At 36.3% G+C, this 16,541-nt stretch overlaps 1 protein-coding gene across 2 annotated transcripts in view; it reads left to right on the top strand.

Annotated features, from left to right (window-relative positions):
- Positions 1 to 16,541, top strand: part of akt1 (v-akt murine thymoma viral oncogene homolog 1) — a 37,610-nt gene that overhangs the window by 15,055 nt on the left and 6,014 nt on the right. For both annotated transcript variants that reach the window (XM_055172949.2, XM_055172948.2), the window contains exons 3-10: positions 7,400 to 7,528; positions 8,863 to 8,974; positions 10,286 to 10,409; positions 10,593 to 10,724; positions 11,375 to 11,440; positions 11,904 to 11,972; positions 12,061 to 12,186; positions 14,222 to 14,350. In XM_055172949.2, the coding sequence (XP_055028924.1) occupies positions 7,400 to 7,528; positions 8,863 to 8,974; positions 10,286 to 10,409; positions 10,593 to 10,724; positions 11,375 to 11,440; positions 11,904 to 11,972; positions 12,061 to 12,186; positions 14,222 to 14,350 (887 nt within the window). The remainder of the gene's footprint in view (positions 1 to 7,399; positions 7,529 to 8,862; positions 8,975 to 10,285; positions 10,410 to 10,592; positions 10,725 to 11,374; positions 11,441 to 11,903; positions 11,973 to 12,060; positions 12,187 to 14,221; positions 14,351 to 16,541) is intronic.

Raw genomic sequence — 16,541 nt, forward strand, 5'->3', positions numbered from 1 at the left:
CTAAGGATGTCTCGGGATGTCTCAGGATGATCTTGGGCAGGTCTCAGGATGGTCTCAGACAGTCTTAGCATGGTCTTAGGCAGTCTCAGAATCTCTTAGTTAATCTCGCAAAGTGCGCACAGATTAAGAATGTAATTTGGTCATATCAACTGATCATGCCCAGTCTTTTTCAGTTGTTCTTAGTCTTTGTTTACAGTAACAAAAAACAATCCTTAAATCTGTTGTGTCCAGTCTTAGAAAGTTTTAGAAACTTCATAGGGTTGTCCCCAGCTTTAGGCAGTCTCAGGAGTCTTGGGGTGTCTTAGGCAGTCTCAAAATGTCTCAGATGTCTTAAGCGGTCTCAGGTTGCCTCGTTTAGCTTCCTGATGGTCTCAGACAGTCTCAGGCAGTCTTTTGCTTGAGTTTTGTTGGATTTAAATGTTTTTTTTCTGTAATCAGACTCGGTCAATGATGGTGAGATCAGATCTCTATGTGACAGTATAGTGCCTGTCTTAGTTCAAACAAAAATGTCACAGTTATTGACTATTCGGTAATCTTTTTTTTCACTGACACACAAAAAAATCATACATTCAACTTTGTCCACACGGGGCAACTATTTAGAAAGAAACATAAGAAAACTTTACAGTGTTATAAGTAGCAATGTTTTTCTATAGTTTGTCAGACTGTTTCAGTAAAAAATCTAAAGAAAGTCAGTGCTGAGTGTGTTTACTGATCTATTGATTTTAGTCATTTATTTTAAGATTATCTCTTCATCTCAGATCTGATGTAGTTGCTTTTAGAGGTGATTTAACAAAACTCTAGTGTTTCTTCATGAGGTTTGATTGAGATGTTGGCTCTTGTGTGTGCGTGTGCGTGTGTGCGTGTGCGCATGTGTGCGCGTGCGTGCGTGCGTGCGTGTGTGTGCGTGTCTGTCTGCGGTCTGAAACAAACTGTTTCTGTGTGGCAGAGTTTGACAATTTAGTTTTTTTAGTGTTGCATGAACTCTCTCACACATACAGTTGACACATAAACCAGAACAGAGACATAACAACAGTAAACAAACCGTTCAAGAGACCGACATGCAGAAATCTATATGGAAATATTTTTGTCTTACAGACAATGCAAGCGTCCCTGTGATAACACTGTCTGTCTAACAGCTTCCTGTTTCTTCAGAATCTAATTTGGTTAGGACGGCCACAGAAACACACAAACATCTAGAGAAACAAAGATCAATCTGATATCAGTGTGCCACAGGTGATCGGAGTGCTGCATGCAGTTTACATCATTTATACAACATAACACAAAACTAAACGCACAGGTGTTTGTTTGTTTGTTTGTTTCTATGTGAGATTGTCATCACGAATCAGACCAGAAAACCAGAAAAGTGGAAGTGTTAAATGTGAGAAAGAGGAAGAAGAGTGCGAAGAAAAAGCTGTAGAATAGAAAGGTGTGTGCGCGTGTGTGTGTGCGTGTGTGTGTGCGTGTGTGCACATGAATGAATAGTCAGACAGCGGTTGTGTACCCACAATGCTTTGTGTTGCCATTTAAAAAAACAGGAAATTGGTTCTGATCGCTGAAACAGATGATTTATTTTGATTGCACTGTTCCTTTGTCATTGTTGAACATATTGCACATGTCTGATACAGAGCAAGAACAGATGATTTTGGGTTTTTTTTGTTTTTTCATGGCGTATTTGATAAACCTGTGTTTCAAAAGAAAATTATTATTTTACTCATAAAAATGATTTTAATGATTTTTTTAAAGGGTTAATGACTGAAATAGACATAAATAACTTGAGAGAAAATAAATGAATTGTTTAGCCAAAATACAGGACAAAACACAAAATATGTATTCATTTCTGATTTCAGCACACTCACGGGACATCACTGTGTGTGTTTGTGCATTGGAAACACTATTGAAGCCACTTTTTGGATGTATTTTAGTGTATGATGATGGGTGTGATTGGTGGTCTTGCCCATAATCAGTGTACGACCTGTTCTAAACCTGGGTGGGCAGCATGCATCAGTGAAGCTGGCATGAAAACTCTGGACTCTGTATCTTTCTTGGTTATATTACATATGCACACACACAAATGTGAAATGCAAAAAATAAAGTACTGATGCAAACAGAATTTAAAATTGATTTTACATGTAACTGCACGTGTGTTTGCAGAAACATCAAATAAATAACATTTACATTAATCATGGCACTTTTGGGGCCATGAGATAAATGTTCATCTAGTTTTAATAAAAAACAAGTCAGATTTTCATATAAAAACAGGATAAATCCGCAAGTCTCTGTGCATGTGTTGTGACTGTGAGAAATCAGGTGAACTTTATGACCCAGGAGTAAAACTTCACAGCAATCACTGAAGAAACAAACAGAGATTTAAACTCATCACATCACATCATTTCATGGAAAATTAATAGAAAAGATGGATCTGTTTAAAAGATCTTAAAAGACAAGTAAACATGTGTCAACTAGATTTCTCTAAATTGATTTTTTTTATTTTATTTAAATTCAGTCGGTGAAGCAAACACATTGGCACAGATATGAATGAATGTGTTATTGCTTATATTGGTTGATGCTGGACAGGAGTTTGAGAGCCGTGACACTGGCACAGTTAGACGGTAATGAAAAATGAGGCGGTAATACTAACCGTTGGACATTTTTATCACGGTTAACCATTAAACCGGTAATCATTACATCTCTAGTGACATTACATCTGTCTGTACCAATCAGGTCTGTGGTTTAATGCAGCTTCCTATTCAAGCAAGAGCCGTCTGTCAGTTTGAAACACTTTCACGTTAGTAAACACACCGTAATAAATGTGCCATTCACAAAGCTGCCTTAATCTATAAAATAATCAGATTGTGTTTTTGGTGCATTTTTCAATTGAAGCTGAAGACATCCCTAATATAAAAGTGCTGAGATACTTTGCGTGCGTGCGTGCGTGTATGTGTGCGTGTGTTCATGCATGTGTGCGGGCGTGTGTGTGGTTGTGTGTGCGTGCGTGCGTGTGTGTGGTTGTGTGTGTGTTTTTGTGTTATAAGATGCGCTGCGTTGTGGACATCCGCTCAGTTTTCGAGATGGAGTAAGAGACAGACAGGTGTTTGGCCAGGACTCTGTTGGTTAAATTTGTGGGCCGGCTTTTTCCTGCAGTACTGGCTGATGTTTACACCTCCCTGCTGACCTCAGAACAGTTATGGGTTTCTTTTTAATGGATGTGGTCTGGAAATGGGAACTGAAGTGCTTCTGGCATCACAGAAACCAGCTGTGTGAAACAGATATTAGGAGTTAAGTGTTAATCTCCATGTTTTTAAGTAATATTGTGTGTTTTTCAACTAGAGATGAAACGATTACCGGTTTAATGGTTAACCACAATAAAAATGTCCAAAGGTTAGTATTACCGTGTAGTATTTTAATTACCATTTAACCGTGCCAGTGTTAACCCCTGTCCAGCATCAACCAATTTAAGCAATAACATGAGGATTTACAGAAATCTAGTTGTACTGACACATGTTTACAGACAGATTCATCTTTTCTATTTATAATCCATTAAATGATGTGATGTGATGTGATGAGTTTGTTTCTTCTGTGAGCACAGGTGTTGTTGTGCTGCTTTACTCCTGGGTCATAAAGTTCACCTGATTTCTCATAACATACACAGACAGACTTGCTGATTTATCTTGTGAAAATCTGATTTACTCACTTTTGTTTTATTTAAACTAGATGCACATTTATCTGTTGACCCCAAATGATGCCATGATTAATGTTAATGTTATTTATTTGATGATTATGTGAACACACATGCACTCACATTAGGTATGTTGCTAAAAATATCAAAATGGTTAAATGCTAAAACTAGTTGTTCAGATAGAAAGAGCTTGAAGAAAGAAAGCATGTTTATGGGTTCACGAATAACAGAATACTGGCCATTTGAAACTCGAAAATCATCACTTTATTTTGTCCCGTGTTTTCCATTAAAATTCAAGAAAATGTGTGACCGAATCATGAAAATTATAAAGTTTTTTTTGCTATAACTTTTTTAATTTTTGAGATATTGATCTGAATCTTTCAGGATAAGCTGTTTGCCTTATCCTCTACATATTCAATTCTGAAAAGTCAGATATATAAAAAAACAAACCACTAATTACACCAAATAACACTCTTTATTCAGAATATCATTAATATATCCCCAAGATTGGCTCCAAGATCTCATTTGTTTTTAACCAAAGGGTTTCGTATCTAAACTCCTTTACAAGTTTTAGATTAAAAACAAAAATATTCAATTTTATTGTTTTACATTACATTTCGCACACATTCTAATATATACAGACATCTACTACATGGCTATACGTCTGCTTCACATTCTTTGTCCATTCAAGCAGATTTTGGGGGTGGTAAATCTCCCGTGGTCGTCATTCAAATTTATTAATATTTCGTTCACTTGTAGTTTAGCAATTAAACTAAATGTCTTTACAATACCAAGAATGTCTTTACTCAACTTCAGCAAAAACAATGACGATTTTACAAACAACAGACTTTGGCGAGCTTGCACGTCCAGTAGTTAAACATGAAAGGTGGTTACTGAAAATGTGAAGGTACCTATGCTTCTTCTGGTGGTGTTAACAATATAAACTCAGAAATTTCGCCATCAACAAACCAACAGAAGCATTATTTTCAAGAACAGCGCACACTGCCTGAGGAAATCTTGAGTTTCGTTGAGCGGAACCAAAAAGTCAGCCGCGACAGCGGAGTTAGCACCATATGCTAAATCAATTTTACATTTGGTTTGCATCAGTATTTTTATTACATTCGTAAAAAATGTTCACAAAACCATGATAATATTGATAATCGTGGTGATTTTGGTCACTAAAACCGTGATGCAAAATGTTCATACAATTTTTTTAGCACACTTTTTCATTGATATCCATCAGATTTTTGTTTACTATTATAAACATGTTAACAGTAGTACTGATATTCTAGTGAAAGACTCCTTTACTATGTGTGTTTTAATTGCTAAAAGGTCTTAACGTGCAGAACAGGTCTGTGTGTTCTCGTACTGTCACGCCACGATGAAAAATGGCACCAGCCGTTTAAACATATTGGGCATCTGGTGTGAATGAGAGTTTTAAGTAGACAGATGTTCTCTCGGCTGTGTCTCCATCCCAGTTGTTATGAATCAGGTGAAGTCATTTGTAATGCTTTATCTTTAGTGAAGTGCTTTAGTTTGAAGCCTGCAACCAGGATCTGAACACATTCAACACCATTGAGTTTTCACAATATCAGACTATTACTACAATTATTGTTTCGCCCCTCCAAAAAAAACTTGTGCTAATGGTATTAGTGCAATATCCATTTAATTGTAAGTAAATAAATACATAAAAATATAATCTTTAATTTTTTTAATTCATTTTTGGCCAATATAATATTTAATCAAAAGACAAGAATAGGGAGGAAGAAAAACCGTTTGTTACCACTGCGTATCTTAATGGGAAAATTTTCAATGGGCTGCTCAATTATGTACAATATGATCAAATGAGTAGTAGGGCTGGGCAAAAAAAATCGATTTTTCGATTAATCTGTTTTTTTACTTGGTCGATTCAAAATCGATTCTCAAAGGCCACGAATCGATTTTTTTTCCCCCATATTTATTTTCTCAAACATTGAACGTAAGATCAACTCTTCTCCATTAGATTTCACCGTTTTTTTTTGCTTTGCGCGATGTTACCAAGGAGCGAGAGGCAAGTATTCTAATCTATCTATATATATATATATTATTTTTTTTTTCCCCTCTATATTCATTGAGATTGAATCAAGAATCGAGTATAAAAATTGTCATGAGAATCTGAATCGAAAATTTAACCGATTTGTTAGCTTGTGAATTGAAATCGAATCAATCTGGAACATCTGAATCGATACCCAGCCCTAATGTGTAGTATTGACACAATATCGACAATGTTTTTTTTCTTGCAGTATTGTGACGATCTGAGCCGCATGTCTCAGTGACTAAATACAAACTTGAACTACTCTTTTCTGAATAAACAAATTAATTTATTATCATTTTTCAATGAAGACAACAGTGTGTTTGTAAGATTCGTATCCTTAAAATCAATCAAGTTTGATATGGTTAGTAGTAATGAGATGACATCTGTTGTTACGTGTGATGTCAGAGCGTCACATGACTGGTGTCGGTGTAAAGAATCGTGACACACATCACATTAAAGGTCCTGAGCGCTTAACCTCAATACTGACCCTCACTTCTGTATGTGACAATAAAGAAACATCTTCTCCTGAAAGTAAATGACAAAGTTTAAAAGTTGAAGTTGCTGTATGTTTGTACCTTTTCATGAAGTAAGATGATGACTTTATATGATGTATGTATCTGTAGTTTGCTGTGTTACGTGCCAATCTCTGCTCCTCTGGTCTGTCACAGTTGAAATGAGCCAAAAGCCGATAAATATGAGCGAGACAGACGTTTGCCGTGACAGATCCACACTTTAGCGATTGAGGAAATGGGCCAATTAGGGACAGCTTGCTCAGACCCTGCATGGGGTTAATATTCAACTCCCGTAATTAAAAATAAATTACACTTTTCCTGGATAACTATTCAAAGTGTCTCTGTCTTTCTGACGTGCTCCAGACACTATACGACTGCGTCTCTTTGCCTTTATTCATTTCCAATTCCGCAACATCTGGTGCCGCGATTCGGAGCAGAACTTCATTTCACTTCCAGAATCTGACAGTAGTTTTTGTTTTCCGCTGCCTTTCTCTCTCTCTCTCTCTCTCTCGTGCTGTTTTAGGAAAAAAGGGAATTTTTCCCAGGACTTCTGTTTTAAACTCAAACTATTATTATTTTTATTATTATGCAGGTTTTGCTTCCCAAGTTAATGCTTTTATCTGTAACAAAACCTTAAAGTATCATTACTCATCATCAGTCAATTGTCTTTAAGAAGATGCTTAGTTGTGATTAATTGCATACAAAATTAAAGTTTGTGTTTGCATAATGTGTGTGTACTGTGTGTAATTATGATGAATAAATAAATTAAAAAAACATTCATTTATATATATTTAAGAAACATTTACATTCTTATATATATATATAATTTATTTATACATCATAATTACACACAGTACACACACATTATGCAAACACAAACTTTAATTTTATATATATAAAATTTTTCTTAAATGTATGTGTTTATTTATTTATATATACATAATAATTACACACAGTACACATACATACATACATACATACATACATACATACATACATACATACATACATACATACATACATACACACACACATATATATATATTATGGAAACACAAATGTTTATTTTGTTTGTCTACATTAAATGAAACCTCTTCACTTTCTCTCTGTGTGTCTGTCTGTGTCTCTCGCCCACAGGAGAATACATAAAGACGTGGCGGCCGCGGTATTTTCTGCTGAAGAGCGACGGTACATTTATCGGCTATAAGGAGCGGCCGCAGGATGTCGATCAGCTGGAAACACCATTAAATAATTTCTCAGTGGCCCAGTGAGTGTTTTCCTGAACTTTTCCTGAAGTTAACTTGAAAATAAGCTAAAAAGAAATACTAATACACTGTAAAAGTTATAAATAAACTTATTATTTTAAAGATCTGTACAAGTTTATCTAAATGACGTACAATCCAGTTTTGTATGGCATTGTGACATTAAAATATTGAGAGTCAAGGATAGAGATTTCTTTTGCGTCTTCATTACGAGTACATTGGTCATCATGACTGGAGCCGATTAAACGATCTCTCTGACCTCAGTCATCGAAACAAACAGTGTTTTTGTTTCCTGGAGGGATGTGCAAAAACATAAGAAACAACACAGATTTGGACCATCTTCTCAAGTCATACCTCAGCAGAATTTCACGCTGCCACCCTGTGAAACTCGCTGAAATGATTGAACAGACTAATTAGACAGCCATAATGTTTGTTCATGAGAATGCTTCCTGTCTGACACTTGTGAAATATAGTGGTTATTAAGTGGCTGATCCTCATTATTTATCTCGGCGCTGACGGAGGGTCTGTTCCAAACGTTCTGGGCTGCTGATGATCCGCTCGGATCACAGTGGTGGTCTCACCTCGCTCCTCCATCTACTCGACAGGCCGATGGTGTCGTGTCTTCTCTGACACATGTCTCCTCCGCTGTCTCTCCTCGACATATGTTTGCGGGAAAATGCTGGTGGAAACGCTGCTGGATATGCGAAGGGGATTCTGCTTTGTGGCGCTGAACGCAGAAGTTTTCCTCTTTGAGTGAGCACTTTCGAAGGGAAAGAACACAGACGCAGCTTATTTTACTTGCCCCGAAAAGACGCCAGTTTGAGTTTTTTGCAAATGATGACACGCTTTTCTTGTTTGTGTCGGATGCAGTCATTGCACATTCATAGTGTCGGTGTGTAAAACAACAAGAATATCCGATCATCATCATCGCAGCTTTAATAAGGATCACTAGCATTTGAGAGTTTGTTAGTAGCTCGTGTTAGTATTGTGTTTTTTTGGCATCTTTGTTCATGACTCTCTTCGACCCAAAATTGTGTTTGCAGTAACGCACTCACAACAGAAGTAATGACTTTATTTTTTTATAAATGCCAAATTGTACACGACACAGATGTGAATTGGGTTTGTTCTAAACAGAGATTTTTAGATATCAGATGTTGCCTCCACTCACAAGCGGTTTAATCTGAAGTGAATGAATGAGTAAAATATGAATGTGTAATTGGAAGCGCACCTGTTCATTCCCAGCGTGACCGCTGCTCTTCCCTACTGAGTGTGCTGGAGAAACACAGAGATCAAGATAAATGATAGTAAAAGTGTCTGTTTCTTTCTGGATGTGTCAAGAGTGTCAGCTGATGAAGACAGAACGACCCAAAGCCAATACATTCATCATACGCTGCCTACAGTGGACCACTGTCATCGAACGCACCTTCCATGTAGAGAGGCCTGAGGAACGGTCAGAGACACACACACACACACACACACACACACGCATACTCTTATACTTGCTCTTTATTTACAGTATAAAATGTGAACTAATGTGTAAGGGTATGTTGAACTTCATATGTCCACAGCAACAGTCTGTTCATTGTTCATCACACACACTGTAAACAATCATTTGTTAGTTCCACTTAAAAAAGATGTTGGTTACCTGGTTGCCATAACATTTTGACTTAATTCAACTTAAAAATGTATTAGTTGTATCAACTAATATTTGTAAGTTGATTTATCTCAAAATTTTAAGGCAATAAATTACCCTCACTTTTTTTTTACAGTATACACATTGATTCGTATGTGGGAAATACTCAAGTATTTTTACTTTATTATTTATACTTTATTTTATTAAGTTTCTGTACTTTATCAGAATGTTCTTCTTCACTACATTGTAAAGCATAATATCATATTTTTGCATCCACACCATTTCATATTAAAATTTAATTTTATACTTGATTACATAAAATATCTAGTACTTAAATAGTTCTAGTTTACTCAAATAAATGTAATTAAAAGTTACACTTTAGCACTAATATGAAAGTACCACATTTTTAATGTACTTGAGTATTGAAGGTAAAAAACAGCTTATATGAAATGTAGTGGAGTGAAAAAAATAATAATATGCATTTGAATAAAGAGAAGTAAGAGTTTACCAAACAAAACACTCTGATAAAGTAAAGATAGTTGAGTATTGATTAATAATACTTCACTAATTTACACCTCTGTAACTTCTGCTTTTGGAGATTTACATTAAAAATTATATTTTTTTTCTCTGCAAAATCCCTAAAATCAATGTTTTGATGTTTCAACACAGAAGTATTTGAATATTCCAGCATTACAAACAGTATAATACCGCTCAGACGTTTGGAAACGCTTGATAGAAATATATGAATTGGAAGTTGTGTTTAAATTTTTTATTTACTTTTGTAGAAAAAAATCTAGTTGTGCCAAACATATACATGTCTTTCATTAGAAGACACTTTCTCAACTTAAGGAAAAGTGAACAGAGGTTGTTATTTTTTTGACAATATAAAGTTTTGATTTATTTTGGATGCTTTTAGTGACAACATATTTCCCAGTTATATTTGTTATTCCCTAGTTTGGTTGACTTTATTCTATAATGTGGAAAAATGTGTAAATAAAGAATAAGTGTTTTTAAACTTTTGACCACTGCTGTTTGTTGGAATGAAAAACACAATTTTACTTAAAAATGAACACACTTGTTGTATTTCTGATGATGAATTTAATCTGAGGGTTGTGTCTGTGTCTTTAGGGAGGAGTGGACCAAAGCCATCCAGGCTGTGGCCGAAAGTCTCCAGAAAGAGGAGGAGATGATGGACTCGTCTCCTGATCCCATGGACATGGAAATGTATTTGACCAAACCTCGACAGAAAGTGGTACGTGTCTTCTGTATTGTTGTTTTTTAAATATGAATTATGCACACTCTTAGATTTAATGGAAGAGTACACAAGAAACCAAGTTTTGTGTTGCCTCACCGCTCACGGTTCTGTCAGTGATCTGGTGGACTGATGCTGTATATCTTCTGCTGTAAATGTTGTGTCCGTGTTTCTCTGTTTCAGACTATGAATGATTTTGAATACCTCAAGCTCTTGGGAAAAGGCACTTTTGGGAAGGTGATTCTGGTGAAGGAGAAAGCGACTGGAAGATATTACGCCATGAAGATCCTTAAAAAAGAAGTGATTGTAGCCAAAGTGAGTCACAGCTGGAAACATCTGAATGAACGGAGAAATATTTCGTGTTAAATGTCTGACCAGCACTTCTGTGTCTACCACACTTACAAAAATCTAAGAAAACCAATTATAGTTTACATAAAGACTAATAAAAACTTTCTTTCATCATATTTTAATAATTGTATTAAATACAACTGCCTTTTATACTTCCCATATTATCATCACACACAATATGAATCCAGATGTTTCAGGTCACAGGATAATGAAATTAAATCATTTAATCATCAAATCATTTAAATCAAGTCATTTTATTTCCTAGACTCCAATGAGAATTATCATTCAGTAATTATTTATTTGATTTAAAACAAGCATGCATTTGTGTTAATTACAAAATGACTACTATGATTTTCAAACAGTTGAAGTAATTGATCATTGTTTTACATTACAATAATGAGAATTGGGGGAAATATTATCATAATGTTAATATTGTAAAGGTCAAAAAATAGATAGAATTACAGAATGAAACCAAATAATATTTTATATTTCATTCTTTTGACTTTGTGTTAAAATATAATTTTTTGTGAGATTCACGTGGTTGTGTCTTTGTCTGCATTTGTGTGTGTATGATTTTTTTTCATTGCACACACACTTTATATTATGTGCTTTTTAAGGATGAAGTGGCTCACACGCTCGCTGAAAACCGCGTCCTCCAAAACTCTAAACACCCGTTTCTGACGGTGAGCAACACACACACACAGACACACACAGACACACACACACACACACACACAGACACAGACACAGATACACAGAGATCACTTCTAGATCAGATCACTCTGTTCATGGACTAATCTATTTCACAGAAGCTATCAGTTTCTCTTTACATGATCATCTGTTGAAAAGGATACAGGTGTAATATATCATAAATATAATGTGTCATGTCTCAGTTTCATATTGATAGTCACTTCAATGAAACTGAAAAGCATAAATGTGACGCTGTACGTTTAAAAAAAAAAAAGTATTTTGTCAGCTTCTCAATCAAACAGTTTTTGGAGAAGGTCTCTCTGGAAACATCTGTATTAGTTTCACCCTCACTGGCACTGTTTTCTTGATGAGCTGTTTGTGCAGATGTATTTTTGGTCATGAGTATATTTATAATGCAATGTTTGTCTTTTGTATTTCTTTGAATGAAATGTTTAGGGTCTGAAGTATTCATTTCAAACTCATGACCGCTTGTGTTTTGTCATGGAGTATGCCAACGGAGGAGAGGTGAGATGTCCACACTACAGGTTTATCAAATGATGGATTCCCTGTAATGTGAAGCTCAAAATCTTCATGTATTTATTTCTTCCTGAAGCTTTTCTTCCACTTGTCCCGGGATCGAGTTTTCTCAGAGGAGCGAGCGAGGTTTTATGGGGCAGAGATCGTGTCTGCGCTGGATTACCTGCATTCAGAGAAAAACGTGGTCTACAGAGATCTGAAGGTCAGAGGCTTTATATGACGGATAAATCAAATGAATAAATTAAAAAAGTCTGGAAAAAAATAACATGTCTGTTTATGACCATTAAGATTTTTTCATTTCCCATCTACCCCCAATTAAATGTCAAATTAAACCCAGAAATGTTCTGACTTGTTTTGTGAGATTAAGAAGATAAACTCTTACCTGTAGAAACATCATTTTAATCCATCAGGACTGGTTTATTGCCTTAATAAGTAATACATTAAATTAAAGATAAATTAAAGTGTATTATCATTTATATCACGGGCTGTTGAATGCTTAATTCTGGTTGATTGAGAAATGTTCAACGGGTATGCATTATTATTTGATAAAAGAACACCTGACCTGTCAAATGTCTTTAAATAACCACCAGATTAATGTCAGTGCTATAAGAGGAATAATTGAATTATTTGAAAATACTCCGCTTTGTGTCTTGTCGCATTACCACCTCGGGTATGCATTATTTTTGAATAATTAAAAGGCACGGGTCAGTTCTTTGTGAAATAGTCTAATTGTAAGTGATATTTTAACACTGTAGACAGTTGATGCACATTCACCGGTACAGTTTATAAAAGCATAAGAAGAGCTGCAAAATGATTCATCGCAACTAATTGTTTGCAGAATAAAAGTTTTGTTTATGTGTCTGTGTGTGTACTGTGTATAGTATTTATGCATTTATAAATACACAAATGCATGTATTATTTAAAAATATATATTTACATATTAAGTATTTCTAATGATATATAATATAAATTATATAGAAATATAAAAAGTTAATATACTAGTGGTCAACCGATATGTTTTTTATGGCCAATACCAATATAACGAGGCCAATATAACACGCGTGTTTACAGTAAATAAGAGGCAAACTGAAAAATTGGTGAAACTACATAAACATTTTTAATGCATAACATTTAGAAATATACCCTTTTAAAGTACTTAAAACATATTTACATAATAAATAATTTACATAATAAGACATAATTAATGTGGATCGAACATCTCATGGTACTGTTTGAATAAATGTGTTGAACTAGTGTTGTGTTGTGTGTAAACAGCAAAACGTTGTGTTAAAAAGTGAATAATGATTGATTGATTGATCAAAAAAAATCTAAATGGCCTATCACTAATATAAACCTGAAAAATTCTTAAATATATACATATGTTTGTGTGTGTGTGTGTGTGTGTGTGTGTGTGTGTGTGTGTGTGTGTGTGTGTATCCATATACATTTATTTATATATATATATATATATATATAAATATATAAGTACATATATATCAGTATGCATAATTATTATACACGTTACACACCCACATATATGATGTAAACAATTAGTTGTAATAAATCATTTGCCGCCCTATTTCTAAGTCATCTTTAATACTGAAGATTGTTGTAAGAGAGACGAATCAAGACACATAAGCTTGATGACCATCCAGCAGATAATGATGATGATACTGTACATCTGCACAACAACCACTACAGTTTTCTCTCTCTCTCTATCTCTCTCTCTCTCTCTCTCTCTCTCTCTCTCTCTCTCTCTCTCTGAGCGCTGAGGATGCTCAGGTTGGTGGTTAAATGCGTTGCAATACGAGTGATTGTGCTGACTGCTGCTCTTGTGCCTCTGGCCACGTGTGAGATGCAGCTGCCAGGTGACTTTCAGCAGAGAGAGAGAGAGAGAGAGAGAGGACATGCTGATATTAAACTCCTGAAACGCACACAAACACTCGTTCAATTTGTGACACCCTGTATGACGCCTGAATTAAAAATAATGTACATAGTGAAAGTTTTCTACAATGCTGCTTTAGATGTACCACAGAGGTTGTTATATATGCAGTTATTTACAGTTTTGTTTAGATCTTATTTCAAAAGTTATTTTTCATCTATTCACTTGTTGTTATGTTATGATTGACCCCCTAAGATACTCGTCTTAGTTTATTACTGGAAAGCCTCAATGTTAATGAAGAAAATGAATCAAATGCTAGTGTACTATTAAAACTGAATCTCATTATTCCTCTCAGCTGGAGAATCTGATGCTGGATAAAGATGGACACATAAAGATCACTGACTTCGGCTTGTGTAAAGAGGGAATCACTGATGGAGCCACCATGAAGACTTTCTGTGGAACTCCAGAGTATCTCGCACCCGAGGTGATCAAACCTTACACAAACACAAGATACATCAGATCTGAAACATTCATCTTTTATACGTTTATTGTTAGTTAGAGGTTATATTTCTGTATAAACTTTTGATGAAGTCAAAAACGAATGCATGACTGATAAACTACGTTCTCACAGCACTTTGGTCCCAGAAAATGTCTGTAAAATTGTCAGAGAGGCTTCAGTGTGAACACAAACACGTCCAGTAAATGTTCTGCGATTGCTCCCGTAAAGAGGATCTAGTAACACTGCCGTAACATTCTTTCTGTGTGAACAAAAGGCAGAAACAATGCAATGGGGGGTGTGCTGTAGTGAGGATGCGTGTGTCATCACAACAAGAAGTTATAGTTCAGCTGTTTGACACAGCAATTTAAACACAGATCAACATTCATGATGAGAAATGATGGAAGCAGAGATCAGGGAGATCATCACTATCAGCGCTGAACCCGACATCAACTAAAATGCACGCTGTGAATAACTTACCAAGTGCAGGACTTTGACATCTTACTGTACTGCGTCATTCATTTAAGATGACCACCTTTAAAAAAACCATCACTGTGCTGCTGCTTTAAACAAACATAAAGAACAATGTGAGAAGTTTGTGTCAGACAGGTGTGCGTGCGTGCGTGTGTGTGTGTGCGTGCGTGTGTGTGTGTGTGTGTGCATGCAGTCTGAGGAAGAAGAGCTGCTCATGTTGACACAGTTGTGAGCTCATTGTTTTTAGCCCACCGTTTTGGAATTTGCTGTGAAAGAGGCTTGGCCGAGCTGCAGGAAACATGAGCTGTAACAGCTGCACAACACACTGAACGATACTCTGCCCTCTTGTGGGGAACGTGTGTGTTTGCATGTCTGTATGTGTATGTGCATGGGTAATTGTGTGTGCGTGTGTGCATCTGCATGAATAAGTATGTGTGTGTTAACTCAATCCATCTATTCTTTCATTGTTTTACTTTTCTTTCAGTCCAATCTAATGTTCAGTTTTGAGTGAACTGTTCCTTATTAATCATGTGAGAACTTTGTGTCACCTGTCTCTCTCTCTCTCTCACCCCATCCCGGCGGTTTCAGTTCAGTCCTTGTGTTGACATGACGACACGGTCTGGGTACGAGTGATTTCGGGAGGGGGTGTTGTCATGGAGACGTGTGGCCTCTCTGGAGTTTGGCCCAGGCAGTGTTACAGGTTGTTCTGCTGTAAACAATGACCTTGTTGTGTGTTTGCAGCTCTGGAATGCTGAACGTCTGGAAGTCTTCCACACAGAGAAAGTGAGAGAGAGTGAATGAATGAAAAAGTAAAATCAGGGAGCGAGTGGGAAAGAGAGAGAGCTGGGGTGGGTATGAGAATGAAAAAGAGGTGAATAGAAGAGAGAAAGTTGGATAAATGGGCATGACAAAGTGATTCCAGACATCAGCTGACAGAATGAATGTGATGATAGAGATGTGTGATGTGGGATTGATATTGATGTCTATAGAGGCAGTTGTTTGGCATGGTCACAAAAGATTTAGCATTTTACAGTAAACTTTGTGTCCAGACCTAAGATCAGCTGTCAGATGTAACCCCACAGTGAACTTTGAGATGTTATAGCTGGATTTTATACTAGAATGTGTTTCTGTAGATGTGGTAATACAGGGAGATATAAAGCTGCTATGTGAGACCTTTAGGAAGATCTCACCCCTCTGTTTCTGATGTCTTTGGACTCGGGTGTAACCGTACGCCCGGCTTGGGTCTGCTTACGTGGGTGAGAGCTCAGCTTTGGCTCCTCGGTTCCTGGCAGCTTCACAGCTGTGCTGATCTTCTACATATATGGGGCAGCTGCAAACCCAGCTGTCTCACTCTCAGCGAGCCACGCGACAGCAGCTCTGGAAATAGACAGCGGTCGGTAATTCAAGGAGTTCAGTGGCATCAGCTTTCCACTGAGAGCATGGACTGAGTCATTCTGACCCGAAGCCCTGTTCTCACACACACACGCACACATGCACGCACCACTTGATGGTCAGGGTCACAAACACATCACATCTCTTATGTACACAAAGCTGGGACACACTTGACTGAATTTATGATTCTCAAGATCTTAAAAAACCTTTCATCTAAATCTAAAGCTGTGATCAAGTTTGAAGAAGCAGAAATATGAAAGTTTTTTCAAGTGTATGCAGTTTTTATCAACTCTTTCCCCGCCAGCATTTAAAA

The sequence above is a fragment of the Misgurnus anguillicaudatus genome, chromosome 7 (assembly GCF_027580225.2).
Source record: "Misgurnus anguillicaudatus chromosome 7, ASM2758022v2, whole genome shotgun sequence".
NCBI lineage: Eukaryota > Metazoa > Chordata > Actinopteri > Cypriniformes > Cobitidae > Misgurnus > Misgurnus anguillicaudatus.